The sequence below is a fragment of the Schistocerca americana genome, chromosome 1, assembly GCF_021461395.2.
Source record: "Schistocerca americana isolate TAMUIC-IGC-003095 chromosome 1, iqSchAmer2.1, whole genome shotgun sequence".
NCBI classification, from domain to species: Eukaryota; Metazoa; Arthropoda; class Insecta; order Orthoptera; family Acrididae; genus Schistocerca; species Schistocerca americana.
In genome coordinates, this window is record NC_060119.1 from 208,966,376 (window position 1) to 208,984,489 (window position 18,114).

Here is an 18,114-nt window from a genome sequence, read left to right on the forward strand (position 1 = left end):
GGTTGGCGCCGGTGGCGACGCCTACAACGTGCTGAAATGAGGAAAGTTTCCAAGCGATTTCTCATACACAACAGCAGTTGACCGGCGTTGCCTCGTGAAACGGTATTGTGATGTTTCGTGTAAGGAGGAGAAATGCGTACCATCACGTTTCAGACCTTGATAAAGGTCAGAAAGTAGCCTATCGGGATCGCGGTTTATCGTATCGCGACATTGCTGCTCGCGTTGGTCGAGATCCAATGACTGTTAGCAGACTATGGCGTCGGTGGGTTCAGGAGGGTAATACGGAACGCCGTGCTGGGTCCTAACGGCCTGGTATCACTAGTAGTCGAAATGATAGGCATCTTATCCGCATGGCTGTAACGGATCGTGCAGCCACGTCTCGATCCCTGAGTCAACAGATGGGGACATATGCAAGACAACAACCATCTGCACGAACTGTTCGACGACGTTTGCAGCAGCATGGACTATCAGCTGGGACACCATGACTCTGCGGTTATCCTTGACGCTGCATCACAGAAAGGAGCGCCTGCGATGGTGTACTCAACGACGAACCTGGGTGCACGAATGGCAAAACGTAATTTTTTCGGATGAATCCAGGTTCTGTTTATAGCATCATGATGGTCGCATCCCTGTTTGGCGACATCGCGGTGGGCGCACATTGGAAGCGTGTATTCGTCATCGTCATACTGGCGCACCACCCGGCGTGATGGTATGAGGTGCCATTGGTTACACGTCTCGGTCAACTCTTGTTCGCATTGACGGCACTTTGAACAGTGGACGTTACGTTTCAGATGTTACGACCAGTGGCTCTACCCTTCATTCGATCCCTGCGAAACCCTACATTTCAGCAGGATAATGCACGACCGCATGAATGCCCCTCTCGCCAATTGAAAACATCTGGTCATTGGTGGCCGAGCAACTGGCTCGTCACAATCCGCCAGTCACTGCTCTTGATGAACTGTGGTATCGTGTTGAAGCTGCATGGGCAGCTGTACCTGTACACGCCATCCAAGCTCTGTTTGACTCAACGCCCAGGCGTATCAAGGCCGTTACTACGGGTACTGGCTACTGATATCGCAGGATCTATGCACTCAAATAGCGTGAAAATGTAATCACATGTCAGTTCTAGTATAATATATTTATCTAATGAATACCCGTTTAATATCTGCATTTCTTCTTGGTGTAGCAATTTTAATGGCCTTTAGTGTATTAAGCGCGTAATTTTTCAACTTCAACCAGACAGCGACGGTGAAATTTCGTTGCGTGGTTCTGTGGATATATCAGACGAGGCAGATTCAGACTGGCAGAGCTGCTTCGGACATCAGCAACAGCTCTAAGAGAGTCCGCCGATGAGGCAGAACTGGGTACAGAAGAGCTGATGTTCAGCCTTTACATATGGATTGAAGGTTGTTGAAATCCTTTTATTTACTTTTTTCACTAAGTCACATTTTTTGTTCCCGTCTTTCTTTTTTCATTTGGAATCCTTGTGTATGTTCTTTTAATTATTTTTATTCAGCCCACATAATAATTAAACTTTTGAAACTGCTGATGTATTGATCAAAAAACAAAAGTAGAACAATCTGGTTCTACTGGTAATGAATGCGCTCAAATCTGTACTTTTGCTACAGGATTTAATAACACCGTCAGCGAAGTCATTTCGATAAAGATTTGAAAATAAAGAAAGCAACGGTACCTCACAAGATGTGAACCCACAACCTCTTGCAGAATAAGCAAATGTGTTGTCCGCTGCACTACGTCAGCTGACAGTATGAGCTCAATTTTACTGATACAGATTTTTGCGTGAAATTCGAAACTTTTTTCCTCCACCACTTACAAACTAGGGCTCACTAGGGTGAATCGCTCCAGGATGTGATACCTGGGGCCCTAACCTACACCACCGTATATATGCACATATAGTTTCAAAAGTCTCTCTCCCCCAGTGGGGACCCCTCTTTGTTATTAGATCGTACACCAAAATTTTATTTTCATTTCTTATGCTTTCATGTAGAATAATATATTAACAGCGAATGTGTTTTTATCTGGAGCACTCCCAACTCAAGTTATTAGATTAAAAAAAAAACAACAGTTTTATTTTAATTTCGCACAATTCTCTGGAGAAAAATGTGTTGATATCAAATGTATCATGCGTTCGTATCAGTTATTCGACCGTAACACACCAGATGATTTTTCCTCATTTACTGCATTTTCATGTAGAAGAAATATCAAAAGCGGATGTACCGTTCTCTCCTAAACATACGCACAGCTGCATTGTTCGACCACAAAAAATAGTTTTATTTTATTATTGTTCATTTCGATTGTTCTTCTGCACAAGAATGTGTTAAACAGATTGCATACTTGTTTCATATGCTGAACGTATGCCAAGTACTACAGTTCACGAACCGTGTTACATTTTCATTGAGCACTATTATACCGTTCGTGCGTCACCCGAAACAACCAATAGCAGTACACGTGAACAGTTCGCAGCGCGCCCATCTAAAACCGCAATTATTGTAAACCGAACAACTAATACATTTACTCTGGTGCGAAACAAGTAACTGTTCTTAATAAATATTTGTAACAGAAGTTGCCTTTTGCCACTCAGACGCTAGGAGTAGCCTACGGGTCATAAATAGTATCTTTCAATAATTTTATAATGCCAAGAAACGTTGATATTAACAAATAAATAACTCAGGCATAACCAAAGATGTACGATCTCATACGAATTGTACCAATTATACGCTGAAGTTACAGACTGTGCGTCATAGTCGGCAGCCATCGGTAGGATGCCTTTCGATCTAGTCATGCGGTAAACCATGCTCCCGTTCCGTTAATAGCTGGCTTATAATCGGTGTGAGCAAGTTCATTTTTGGGTGTTTCTTAAGTAAACCCACCATAATGGCATACAGTGTAAAAATTATTTGCATAAAAAACTTCTCGCTTCATTACATAAAACAGACAGTACTATTGCATTTTCAGAATGCTACGACTCTGGAAGGGGACATAAAACTACGGCAGCATCTCCACGAAACAGGTACAAAGAATTGCTATGCGCCGGCTCACTATGTCAGTTCACGGACGGACCGGCTTAATAGGCGCGAAACTCTGGTGGCAAAACGTTGCCAATTATACTGGACGCTCCTTATACCACTATCTACGCAATTACCGGCTGAACTGGGATATTTCTGGAGGTTTAGTACGAGTGCATAGAGATACATGAGCCAATGTTCGCAATGCGCGCCACAGTTCAGAACAGTCACACGCAGCCGACAACGGCTGATTCCGTCTACTGCGCCCAGCTCGCCCAGTCATTTCAAATAATACTATAAATATAACCGCGCTTTCGTTGTCGTCGACCACGTCCGGCGTAACACCGACGTCGGGCGAAATTCAATCCAGACCAACATCACTGTTGGAAGAAGATAAACGCAATATTGTTACTAAGTATATTTATTTTTATTAGTTTTTAAAAATATATCGCCCCCCCCCCCCCTTGCATATCAATCGCACCACCAATTTGAGAACCACTGGTCCATACAGCTACTGTGAGCAGACTATCTTTAACACTGTAGGCAGTGGCACTATGAGAGCGTTCTTCCCCACTCGGCCCACACTCGGCCCACACTATTGAAAAAAATTTTTAAATGCAGTCACATCCAAACTTTCCTTGAGCCAAAAACTGAAAGTAACGTGATAAAGATACAGACAAAAGCGGGAACCCAGAGCAATAACTGGGTACATATCACAGGCTGCCACCACGAGTAAGAACGTAAGAAAAGTACGGATAGTCTGAGATGGGAGATCGCAGCACAAGAAAGAAAGTAGGCGCTGCAATAGCTTGGAGACCCGCGCTCGCCACTCATACTCGACAGAGTCACGAGCCCCCTGAGGGATCCTGCATGAAATGAATGTGGCTCTTTTGTTAGTTAGCGTGGATCCTATCATTAAAAATGCTTCATCGACCCCTACTTTGTCCAGTTCACCTAAAACCAAAACGCCACCTACCGGTCTCCAATGAATGGGCTAGACTACATGTGCCTATCAACACCAGACAGACTACTTGTGCCGCACCTGAAACACCCTGTATGAAGCACCACTATCCCCAATATTAAAATCATTATCCCCCTCCCTCCCACACGCGTAGGTAAGGCCATCCATAATACTGAGTCTATAAATATTTAAAGAAGTAATGTACCACATGCAAAAAAAAAAATTGCTTCAGAAAATCAATGACAGTGCATTTAAAATATCCGTAAATTATAGGCCCAGCTACACATGAACCTATATTTGTCTACTGTTTTTTCACATACAGCACTAAGCACTGCACACATATTTAGGTGCAGAAATGCTTTTATCCTTACATCCATGGTAAGAAAGGAGACATAAAATCAACTATGCTTTTTAGAACTGTACTGTGTTGCATTGTACTGTGTACAATGCAACCAGGGTATAATATGTGAACACTGAGACATTGAAGCAGAAGCATTTCATTTGTCACGCTCATTGGCGACCATGTGGCGTTCAGGAGACCTGTACGCGCACCCTCTGCTTCGGCCCTGCAGGTGGTGCCACTGATGAGTGCGCACTCCTGTTCTACTGACTTAGCTATCTGAATGGAGTCTTACTGTGGGCCTGCGGGAAGCTGGAGCACTGTGCGAGCGGCGGTGACCCATCGAATATCATCCAGGGACGAGATCCAGGCACATGTTGCACCTGCTGCGTTATTAGGGACGATTGGGGACCATCTGCTTGCAGTATGGTTATGATCACATGTGCTACCATTGACATCCCGACACAGGTAAGCATGCTACTGATTTCATGAAAGAGTTGACTTGAGAGTGGAATGGTACTCCGTTGTCTTTAGTGATGAGGGTAAGTTCTATCTATATGCGAGTGATAGACGTAAACATCTATGGCGTGGACCTGGTGAGCCGCCTTTTTCAGAAAGCATTCATCTGCGACACCCAAGTCTCATTCCTGGTTTCGAGTGTGGGGGGCCATCAGTTACAGCCTTTGGTCACATATAGTGTTTCTGCAGGGTAAAGTAATCTGTGCCTGCTACATAGCACAGGCTATCATCCCCGTGATATTACCATTTGTTCGGCAGAACGCTAATTTGTTGTATTTTTCCAGCAGGACAATGCACTTCCACATACGGCTGATGCGTCGCAACATGTTGTTCATCATGCACAAGAACCGCAGCCCTGACACCAAGATCACCAGATCTTTCACCACTTGAAAATGTATCTGACATCATGAAGCACGAACTTAACTCTTTCTCCAGCGCCTGCAAGAACTATTGCCGAATCGCAGCGAAAGGCATAAGATGCTTGGGATAGTCTCTAACACAATGTTATTCTGCACCTTCATGAAAGTCTGCATGCCACGACTAGAGCCTGCGTTGCCGCTACAACTGGGTACACTACTTATTTTTTGGGTATCCTCTACTGTGACATGTTTCATTTGGTCTGAATTCATAATATACTCCTACAATGACTAACTACCAGTCACCTCACTTGCCAATAAAGTGACCTTGGGGGGTGTTGGATTTCCTTTCCAGCAGTGTACTGTCTCTACAAATGAAGCAGTTAAATTTGCTCAATCAAACCCGAGCCTTGCTTCCAACAGCAATTCTTCACTCTTTGGCTCGTTTTAAATCAAGCTATGTAGCTATGTTTGACGTCATCCATGTCAGAAACCTAAAAATTGGTACTGATTTCTTACTTACACTATTCTGAATTCTTGACCCCAATTTCAACAACTGAAAGTTCCGTCAGTTCTTATTAGCTTGTGAAGTAAGGTTCTTCAGTCTCTCAGTCATTGACATTACATATTATAACGAGGGCAGTACACGTGCAGGTCTCTTTAAAACGTCCTTGGTGGAAATGCTACAAGTTTCTACAAATAAAACGAAGTCCTGAAAGTGCCTTTTAACAGGGGAAGTGAAGGGCACTATATGTTGTTCCGTCTTATGCGTCTACTGTTTTCTGCTTCTGTGTCTTAATTTCTCTGTTACTCATCAGCGAAGACCTAACACACAAGAACGCTGAAAATAACTTCTCATCCACAGATGAATGCATAAAACAAGGCAATTAATCATTCCCTCGATTCTGTACAGGGAGACTTGAGGTTGTAGCAGCGCTTGGACCTGTTGCAGATGGCAGCTCTGTCTGGCGTAAATATCGTACCGCACGCCATTCTCAAAGCGGAAACCGCCTGTTTGTGCGCGCATCACATTGATTAAAGCCAGGAATACGACGCGGAGGCGCACAGGACGCCCAAACCCACCTGGTGGCAACAAGATACAGTAACTAAAGTCAGAGAGGGTGCAACAAACACACACCAGAGATGTTCAACTGTAGACTTACCTCCTCGCATAGTGCTATCATACGCCTTGTCGATTCCAATGACTGAAACAGAAAAAAAATATCATTAATTTTCACTGAAGTTTTATAATTGTTTATTTTAAACTCTAGTTTTACACCATGGCAATGGCTTCACTTATATAACCAAAACAGAGAGAATAAATTTAGCTTACAGAAATAATTTTAATGACAGAAGCGCATTACCAATAGTACAAAAGGCAGTATTCTGAGCAAGCAGTGCCAGTTAACTAATAGTGGAAAGAGACCGATTTAAAAATTATTCCAGGAGAAGACAATGTTTGAACCTTAACGGGTTGCGAGTAATAAGAAAGGCGCTGAGATTTTCAAAAGTCTGAACAGACAACATGTGCTCTTTCTTGATAGCATCAAACCACATCAAGAAATTCTGGAATGATCAAATACTGTATTCTAAAAGTGATTAGGAAGATTTCAATACGAGACTGTCTCCACTTACCTCTTATCTGGAATCTCAACGCAAAAATGTCGTTGAAAAAATGTTGTAATGAGCTCATTGTTTAGGAATGGGTTTGTATTATCTTCATTTCAAAACCTGTTACTGGAAGCCGATCTCTTCGGAAAAGGGAAAGAGAGGGAGGGGGGATGGAGGGAGGGAGAGAGAGAGAGAGAGAGAGAGAGAGACAGAGAGAGAGAGATGGCAGCAAAGGCATACATAAATTACACCGTATGGAAATTTTCAAAATATTTAGCGCCAACAGACTCCATAAAACTTTATAAAGTCGAACAGCATCAATAATTTGACCAAAGCTAATAAATATGTAGCACATTTTTAAAATTAACTCTGTATTGTCAACACTGAACAACAAATATAACACACATTTAATATGGATCAAGTCTCGTGTCGGAATCTGTTGTGTTGAAATAGAGCAGGAGTGAACAGACTCGTTAGTACCTTGCTATGACTACGTTAAGGATCGCCAGTTCATACGAGTAAACATTGCGCCTAGAAGCAAGTTGTTACTCCGAAATGGGATCCGCTTTCCCCAATGCCAGCTAGAATGGACTGAAAATAACGGAATTCCACAAGGGCCCGCGCTATCCATTTCTGGAAGGAATGAAAGAAAAAAAAATTACAAGAAAGAACGATAAGTGGTGGGCCGCCATGAGATCAATGGCACGCCATATGCCGGCCGCGACTGTCTGTGCATCCCTGATGCCCACGAAGGTCCATTTTCAAGACCGTACACTTATATATCCACTAGATGACAATACAACTGTGGAAAAAGATTTCATGTTCTGGAAAGGAAGATCGTTTGCTCAAGATGAGTCTATCAGTAAAAAATTAAGTTGCATAGCATGGCTGGGACACTCCGCGGGAGTGATTCGACCGCCTTAACGGAAGGTTTTGCTTCCTTACCTCGGGGTTTGTCAGAGCTGTGTCTGTAACTGTACCTGTCGAGTGCGGGTGACTAATGGGAATGAGTATAGTGTGGTGTGAAGTTTATGTAGTGTGTTGATAAGAGAAGGGAGAGGGTGAAACCTTGTGTCGACACACACACACACACACACACACACGCACGCACGCACGCACGCACGCACGCACGCACGCGCGCGCGCCTTCCTCTCCCTTCGCCGCCTCCTTTTCATTAAAAGTGCTAGGAGCAGCATTTATGTATAGCAGTTGTCCGACATGTTCCCTGGTCACTAGTGCACACAGCAAACTGACGAAGTGGTGGCCAAACCGAATGGTGGTGGTGACCGAGTTTAATAGGGTGACCAGAAGTCTGGATTAATCCGGACATGTCCTTTTCAGCTCTTTGTCCGGGGTCCGGCCGAATTTTACAGTGTCCGGCTTTTTCGCAGAGTTGAGCGTAATACAGTTAAATTTACAATTCGTCCCGTTCTATTGCTCTTTTCTTAAATACTTTAACTATTTGCACGAAGGCGGTGTTAGTAAGAGGCACCAGGATCGTCGATGTTATCGTTGATCGATCTATAAACGAATGCAAATATCGATTATTTAATATTTTCGTTTCGTATCGTATCTTCGCTTTGTATTGGCTTGGCTTCCTGTAGTGCACGTGTGATTTGTGAGTGTAATTTTTAACCGAGTGAGTTACGTAAAATATTTGGCTATGCCTAAACGAAAGTGTACATTTTCTGATGTCCTTTCCTACAAATATCCAGCTTTCAAGAAAGGGAGAAATGAATTTGAAGCGGAATGTAGGATATGTGGAGCTGGAACGTACGTCTTAGTGAGTGGCCAATAAAGGTAAGAAGTAACTCGACAGATTAACTGTCGTGGTTTTATTTCATTGTTTCATAGTCATTCAATTTATTTATATTCGGAAGGTTAAAGTGCAGTTCCCATGTCGCCAGCTGCTGCTTGAATTGTAGATGTTGGTAGCGGCGCGTCGAGTGATGGGAGGTGAATGGTCTTACGTTTTTCGCCTTGTAAACAATTCCGAGTTGTTGACGTGACAAAACAATTGACGCCACACTGTCACCACAATCAAGGTTTTTAATTTTTTTATATTGCTCAGTTAACCACCACCTGACCATCAGTAACAATTAACTACTAGTTTTACCGGTAATTCCCGGCAGCCACGTGACTTTTACAAAGCTGACGGGTGGTATCCTCATCTGCAGTTGATCCGTTTACTGTTTCCTCTTTTTTTTCCTTTGTCCTTTTTGAAGCTGTTTGTCCTTTTTAAACAATTGCATCTGGTCACCCTAGTAATAGGCTCCGTTTAACACATTGCCCCGCGAAGACTCTCAGCCACCAATGGCGGTGGGGCAAGGCAGCCAGTCTAAAGCCAGCTTCCGGTGGCGCCACTGGCTGCCCCTAGTCTACTAAGCTCCATCCATAACAATCTGTTCCCAATGACGAGCAGCTCCACCCGTGGCGTGGCTGGTTGCGCCGCCTGGCGGCCTAATACTATAACGGCCAAAGTCGTGCGTTAGACTGGCCACGGAGGCGGATAGCATGCCACATACCCGAGTCGTCTACACGCACAATATTCATGACGTACCTGCACCACTCTGAGGGATCTATCAAATGGCTCACTTCAATTTCACCACTCTGGCATCCAAAAAATTTGAGGAGAAGCAGAATTGTTTTCATGTACACTATCTGATCAAATATACACTACTGGCCATTAAAATTGCTACACCACGAAGATGACGTGCTACAGACGCGAAATTTAACCGACAGAAAGAAGATGCTGTGATATGCAAATGATTAGCTTTTCACAGCATTCACACAAGGTTGGCGCCGGTGGCGACGCCTACAAAGTGCTGGCATGAGGAAAGTTTCATACCGATTTCTCATGCACAAACAGCAGTTGACCGGCGTTGCCTGGTGAAACGTTGTTGTGATGCCTCGTGTAAGGAGGAGAAATGCGTGCCATCACGTTTCCGACTTTGATAAAGATCGGATTGTAGCCTATCGCCATTGCGGTTTATCGTATCGCGACATTGCTGCTCGCGTTGGTCGAGATCCAATGACTATTAGCAGAATATGGAATCTGCTGGGTTCAGGAGGGTAATAAGGAACGCCGTGCTGGATCCCAACGGCCTCTTATCACTAGCACTCGAGATGACAGGGATCTTATCCGCATGGCTGTAGCGGATCGTGCAGCCACGTCTCGATCTCTGAGTCAACAGATGGGGACATTTTCAAGACGACAAGCATCTGCACGAACTGTTCGACGACGTTTGCAGCAGCATGGACTATCAACTAGGACACCATGGCTGCGGGTACCCTTGACGCTGCATCACAGACAGGAGCGCCTGCAATGGTGTACTCATCGACGAACCAGGGTGTAAAACGTCATTTTTTCGGATGAATCCAGGTTCTGTTTACAGCATCATGATGGTCGCATCCCTGTTTGGTGACATAACGGTGAACGCACATTGGAAGCGTGTATTTGTCATCGTCATACTGGCGTATCACCCGGCGTGATGTTATGGGGTGCCATTGGTTACAAGTCTCGGTCACCTCTTGTTCGCACTGACGGCACTTTGAACACTGGACGTTACATTTCATATGTGTTATGACCCGTGGCTCTACCCTTCATTCGATCCCTGCGAAACCCTACATTTCAGTAGGATAATGCACGACTGCATGTTTCAGGTCCTGTACGGGCCTTTCTGGATACAGGAAATGTTCGACTGCTGCCTTGGCCAGCACATTCTCCAGATCTCTCACCAATTGAAAACGTCTGGTCAATTGTGGCCGAGCAACTGGCTCGTCACAATACGCCAGTTACTATTCTTGATGAACTGTGCTATCGTGTTGAAGCTGCATAGGCAGCTGTACCTGTACACGCCATCTAAGCTGTCTGACTCAATGCCCAGGTGTATCAAGGCCGTTATTATGGCCCGAGGTGGTTGTTTTGGGTACTGATTTCTCTGGATCTATGCACCCAAATTGCGTGAAAATCTAATCACATGTGAGTTCTAGTATAATATATTTGTCGAATGAATAGCCGTTTATCATCTGCATTTCTTCTTGGTGTGGCAATTTTAATGGCCAGTAGTGTATTTGGACAGTTATTAGTGGACATTAATATGGGTTGTGTCCATCACTCGCCTTTATAACGAACTGAACTCGGCTGGGGACACTTTCAATGAGTTGTTCTCAAAAGCCGAAACCATACGAGGTAGTGATGCCGGATGTTGGAATCTGGGGCGAAGTCAACGTTTTAACTCATCCCACACGTGTTCGTTCCACTGCATTCAGGTCGGGACTCAGAGCAAGACATTCTAATTTAGGAACGTTACTGTACAGAAACCATTGCCTCACGGATGCTACTTTATGAGAGGGAGCCTTGTCATGATGATAGTCATTCATCGTCTCCGAACTGTTCCTCTGCTGTAGACAGCACACAATGCTGTAAAATGTGCCCATATACACTCCTGGAAATGGAAAAAAGAACACATTGACACCGGTGTGTCAGACCCACCATACTTGCTCCGGACACTGCGAGAGGGCTGTACAAGCAATGATCACACGCACGGCACAGCGGACACACCAGGAACCGCGGTGTTGGCCGTCGAATGGCGCTAGCTGCGCAGCATTTGTGCACCGCCGCCGTCAGTGTCAGCCAGTTTGCCGTGGCATACGGAGCTCCATCGCAGTCTTTAACACTGGTAGCATGCCGCGACAGCGTGGACGTGAACCGTATGTGCAGTTGACGGACTTTGAGCGAGGGCGTATAGTGGGCATGCGGGAGGGCGGGTGGACGTACCGCCGAATTGCTCAACACGTGGGGCGTGAGGTCTCCACAGTACATCGATGTTGTCGCCAGTGGTCGGCGGAAGGTGCACGTGCCCGTCGACCTGGGACCGGACCGCAGCGACGCACGGATGCACGCCAAGACCGTAGGATCCTACGCAGTGCCGTAAGGGACCGCACCGCCACTTCCCAGCAAATTAGGGACACTGTTGCTCCTGGGGTATCGGCGAGGACCATTCGCAACCGTCTCCATGAAGCTGGGCTACGGTCCCGCACACCCTTAGGCCGTCTTCCGCTCACGCCCCAACATCGTGCAGCCCGCCTCCAGTGGTGTCGCGACAGGCGTGAATGGAGTGACGAATGGAGACGTGTCGTCTTCAGCGATGAGGGTCGCTTCTGCCTTGGTGCCAATGATGGTCGTATGCGTGTTTGGCGCCGTGCAGGTGTGCGCCACAATCAGGACTGCATACGACCGAGGCACACAGGGCCAACACCCGGCATCATGGTGTGGGGAGCGATCTCCTACACTGGCCGTACACCACTGGTGATCGTCGAGGGGACACTGAATAGTGCACGGTACATCCAAACCGTCATCGAACCCATCGTTCTACCATTCCTAGACCGGCAAGGGAACTTGCTGTTCCAACAGGACAATGCACGTCCGCATGTATCCCGTGCCACCCAACGTGCTCTAGAAGGTGTAAGTCAACTACCCTGACCAGCAAGATCTCCGGATCTGTCCCCCATTGAGCATGTTTGGGACTGGATGAAGCGTCGTCTCACGCGGTCTGCACGTCCAGCACGAACGCTGGTCCAACTGAGGCGCCAGGTGGAAATGGCATGGCAAGCCGTTCCACAGGACTACATCCAGCATCTCTACGATCGTCTCCATGGGAGAATAGCAGCCTGCATTGCTGCGAAAGGTGGATATACACTGTACTAGTGCCGACATTGTGCATGCTCTGTTGCCTGTGTCTATGTGCCTGTGGTTCTGTCAGTGTGATCATGTGATGTATCTGACCCCAGGGATGTGTCAATAAAGTTTCCCCTTCCTGGGACAATGAATTCACGGTGTTCTTATTTCAATTTCCAGGAGTGTACTTCCAGATTTAGTATTTTCTTAAGCGCAATAAGGGGACCACACCATAACACCGAAAAACATCCCCATAGCGCAACACCATATCCTCTGAACTTCACTATTTACACTACAAATGATGGCACGTAGAGTCTTCAGACATTCGCCAATGCCAAAGACTCCATTAGATTGCCATTCATTCATCACTCCAAATCACACGTCTCCAGTGTCCAGTGTCTTTACAGCAGCTCGAGCGCCGCTGCGTAATGACTACAGAAATGTTTGGCTTATGAGGAGCTGGTCGGTAATTCTACCACGTTGTTTTAACTCCCAACGCACAGTCATTGTGCTAGTTACACTGCTGATAGCACTCTGGAACTCACGAGTGATTCCTTCTGCTGATTTCGTTTGATTTCTACGCCCGTCTTGCGCAATGCTCGACAGTCCCTCTCCATCAGTACATGAGGTGTGCTTGGCTCTGAGTTAGCTGTGCTTGTTCCGAAGGGGCGTTTCCACTCTAAAGTCGCTATCAGCAACAGTCCACAAACGCGGCCGCCGAGCTTAACATAGTCATCCGACGGATGGATCACCACCAAATTTTGTCACATTACGTGGCTCCTTGAGAAACTGAAGAAAGGTTTAGAATTTCCTCTAGGGCACAGGAGCAAGGTCTAGTGATCAGGCAGTGTACGTAACCACCTCTCCTATACTAGTCCACAATCGAAGCACTGACTGACCCAGTCTGCTGTCGCTGCTTCTATACTGCCAACAGTCCTTCCAGTTAAGTGGACGCTTCCTTCTTCAAATGTGACGCTTACCCCTCACGCACTCTTAGTTACTATCTCATATTAGCAACGAAATCCCCAAAAGATTAATTCGTGCCTCTAAATATCTGCACCTGGCGTGTCTGCTCACGAAAATTTTCCTGACGTACTCACTAGATCAACCCATAACGGAACCGCAACTGACTACAGAGACTTTAAAACCATCTGAAATTGCGGTTGACGTTTAAAAATTAGCATGGGGGACGACTTCTATTTCCTTCTTGGATTTACTAACATACTTACTCAACTATGATACAAATGTGGAGGAAAAACCTTGCGTCTGTGTTTCCGCTATATCTCCCAAGTTACATCTCAAGTCTGAAACGAACAGGTTTTTTTTCACTCACAGCACCTATCCTAACAGGGAGAGCCACAATGCCAATCTACAGCGTGGGAAGTAAGAATATTAAACTTACGTTCTCAAAATAATATGCACCGAACAAAATCACATTCTAACAAGTTTAGAACAATAATCCGCCACATATAGTTTGCTGCAAGAAGTTACGTTAACTGGCCAAATGTTTGCACAATAATTACCTTGTGGAGGCAAGGGTTCAGAGGAGCAATTACACCATTCAGATTTCAACCTGAGAGCAGGGGGGATGTTAGGTTTTTCGAGTCTGATCTATAGTTGGAAATTATTCTCCTTCAGATAACTGAGAATGAAGGTGTGCAACAAGTTAAGTATCGTATGACACAAAATCGACGCATGAATTTGCTAATACTAGACCTGTAAAATCTCAATTTTAAATAAGAAAATGAATTCAAGTGCTAAAGGTAATGGTTAATTGAACTTCAAGTTCAGTTCGTGAAATATTGCTAATCGATTCCTGATAGTACTGCAGTCATTTTTCTGATGTATGTTTTTGCGTCAACATCCATACCTACTTATTGATTTCTCGTGTCAGGAACATTCATACATCAAAGAGCTATTAGTAATTATATTACATATCTCATAACAACTAAAACTGATGTATAAAAAGTGCCATAATTAAAATACACACATAAATCAGTAACGTAGAGTAAGTAATGTGTATATATAATAATTAAAAACAGAAGCAGCTATCACATATTTATCAAATTTTCCCAGGTCAATACTTGGTCAAAGAGAGAGCGTTGGCTGAAGCTTTGGCCAGATCTTGGGCAGCGCACGCAGCTGGGGACAGACTGCATTGCAGCAGGTGTTCTGCAGTCTGTTCAACACCACACCGTTAACGCTATCTGTGTAGGTTAGGCTCTGCACCTTGTGACACCGCTCCGAAGTCCACTGAATGCCTTCCAAGAGGTTCAGTTTTCAGTCTGGCCTCAGGTCATTCTCTCGTCTGGTACCAGCCAGTCTTTGATGTGCTGGCTTTTGGTGTGCCACTCCTTTAGTCTTGTTTGATTACGTGGTTCTTCACACGCCTCCGTTGTTCTCAGGAAGCTCTTCCTTGACTTGAGTCTTGGTTGTGCTGGTTGATGTTCGAATAGGGAGCGGGCTACAGATGAAGTGGCTCTGGACCTCTCTATCCTGGCTGCCGAAAGCCATCGTATGTCTGGGGTCGCTGTTGCACCAAGGCAGTGCAGCTTCTGCACAAGTGTGGGTCGGAGGCAACCTTTGACAATTCGGTGTGTTTCGTTAAAAGCGACATCTATGTATAGCTATTGTACATATTGTGCTGTGGTCACAGAATAAATCCTGTAAATTCAACTGATAATACCGTGTGAATTATTCGTAATATTCCATATGATTCAACTTTTTCGCTTTCTTGATACCGAATGAATTGGCACTTCAGAGGCTCTGGATTATTGACACACATTTTCACTTTCTTTATAGAGTTACTTTGTCACAGATTATGACCCAACAATTGAAGACTCGTACACAAAACAGTGTGTTATTGATGACCAACCAGCGAAACTCGACAGTAATTATATTTGCTTATGTGTGTTCATTTTCCTTCTTTCGTGGCACGATATGGGTGTAGATCAGGTAAGAAAACACTGTTTCAAACGTAATGTTTACCTTTCACTGAGCTAGCACATTAATTGTAGTATTAGATGCACCGTGTACGAAGGCCAGACAATAATATTACACTATGGAACTTAGTAACACCACGATCGGAAAGAGTCTTTTTACCATTGTCCGAATCCACATCTCAAACTACTACGTTAACTGAACTGTTTTAGAAGGTCGCCAGCCTCGATTTTATTCACGAGACAATCTTAATTACAACACTAGTGATCTGATTTCAACCGCGGAAATCACACAATCTACAACTGTCCCGACCTTACACACTGTTAGCAGATACATACCGACTTTAATGCAGATGTCATTTAATTTCTGCGTACTACCTCTCGATATTCGTTAAAAACACGCAAGTCCACAATCATTCGTATGTAATCACTTCAGTTTCCACAGAAATAGAATTTTTTCGCTTTCACATTAGATGTTTCTACAGTAAAACCCAATAAAGTAATCTGAGGTAATGGAGAACCCTCAGAAACGTAGATTCAGAAACCATCATTATAAATGGTTTGTTAGCGGCGAGTTTCTGTGCGAGGACTATTTGCTTCCAGCAAGACCAGCTTTATGCCTGCATACGTTTTTAAGAAGTAAACTCTGGCCCCAACAATCATTGAAGGTACCGGTCTAGCTGCAATAAATATCCCAAGCAGTTTCAAGATATATTCTACACATACAAAGTCCTCGTAGTAAGAGATGATTTTGGTGATACCCTCATTTTTAGCATGTAGTCCGCCAGCAGACTGCTACGGAGACGAGCATAGTCGTCCATAGAAAGTAACTAACTAATCATCAGTATCACCGATACAACGTTCAGATAGTTTCGAGTCGTCACGAAACTTTTTTGTATCATTCAGAGATCAACATGACGATTAGTGTTTTCCGACCACGACAGCAGTCAGCTATCAAGTTAAGTTTTGTCGCCATGTGGTTTGGGGGAGGGGGGGGTCGCTTTATCCATATGTAAACGCCAAACCACAACCCTTCAGAATAAAAATAGGGCTCCATTCTGTGTATTTCACCAGAATGTTCGTCCTCCCAGTGTCTTCAGACAGTATGCTGTAGTACTCATGGAAGACCCACAGCGGCGTAATTGTGCAAAAACCAGCTACAAGTACTGTGCAAAGACTGGACAGTACCTGATGTATGTCATTATGTTCCTCCCACAGGTATGTGTCTGAATATTGTTGTATCCATATGTGTGGGTGTAATACCCAAATCTGGTTTTTGTGTACTTTTGTCATGTGTCTAGACGGTACTTTCTATCCGCAGCTTTTGACAATTCTAACCGGACACACAAATGAACATTTTACTGTTAATTTAGATACACAGTCATTAACATTGGTTGTACTGGTCCCCAAATGTGTAACAACGGCGATTTATTATTTCCTATTGCGTTACCTGCGTTATTTTCATATCATACTAGTTCTCTGTATCCTGTGTTGCATTTTCGTATTGTTTATTCGTTTTAGAACAGTGGGGTTGTGAAATCTGTTTTATGTCGGGATCAGACTTTTGTTTTTTGCCTATGTACAGGGTGACAATTATTGAACTACACAAAAAAAAACGTAAATTACTAACTACAGCGTGCGCATACTTTATTCAACATGTGCACATGACTGCAGATATTCGAATTCAGGTTATGACGTGTTCGATATGCCTGCCATCATTTGCGATGATGTGGCGCAGACGAACAGTTAAATTCTTCATGACACGCTAAAATGTAGGAACATCGAAACTGTCGATGACCTCCTGAATGGCTGTTTTCAAGCTCAGCAATGGTTTTGGGGTTATTGCTGTACACCTTACCTTTAACATAGCCCTACAAAAAGGAGCCTTACATGTTCAGATTCGGAAAATATGGCGGCCAATTGAGGTCCCCAAAGTGCTCCTCCAGGACATCAAACACTCTCCTGCCTCGATGGGGTCGAGCTCGCTCTTGCGTGAACCACATCTTGTCGAAATTAGGGTCACTTTGGATAATGGGGTGAAATCATCTTCCAAAGCCTTCACGTACCGTTCGGTAGTCACCGTGCCATCACGGAATATCGCACCGATTATTCCGTGACTGGGCGTCGCACGCCGCAAAGTCACCCGCTGAGGGTGAAGGGACTTCTCGATTGCGAAATGCGGATTCTCTATCACCCAAATGCGCCAATTTTGCTTAATGACGAACCCATCCAAATGAAAGTGGGCTTCGTTGCTAAACCGAAAAAGCATGCGCGTACTAATTCCCACCACACCCCGCGGCCAACCGTGCAGTTTGATCGTCCTAACGCAAACCGTTCAGAAGTAATGATTTTGTTTCATACAGTTCCATAATCGTCACCCTGTAACTTCCGACTAGGGTATGACTGTCCTTTGAATTGTCACAACGAACTGTAATATACCATTTCCAGTTGTAATATTTCTGGTTCTGCTGCCATCGTATTCAGCTATGAAGCTCTTTTTAGAGCCGTTGAGACGGCAGCTGTGTCAAAATTACGTAATGTGGTGTGAAGTACCGATGACAGATGGTTTGTTCAGTACAGGTATCTTGAGAAAGACCCCTAAATTATAGTCCTCCTCCGCCATTGCCTGCTTCATTAGGAAGTTGCGCGCCAAAATGGTAGTCTTCTGTTGTTAATATTTAC

The 18,114-nt window shown here is 44.7% G+C and overlaps 1 protein-coding gene across 4 annotated transcripts in view; it reads right to left on the minus strand.

Annotated features, from left to right (window-relative positions):
• The window catches only part of LOC124595574 (synaptosomal-associated protein 25), a 420,350-nt gene that overhangs the window by 75,093 nt on the left and 327,143 nt on the right, over nt 1–18,114 (minus strand). For all 4 annotated transcript variants that reach the window (XM_047134565.1, XM_047134401.1, XM_047134486.1 and 1 more), the window contains one exon: nt 6,366–6,407. In XM_047134565.1, the coding sequence (XP_046990521.1) occupies nt 6,366–6,407 (42 nt within the window). The remainder of the gene's footprint in view (nt 1–6,365; nt 6,408–18,114) is intronic.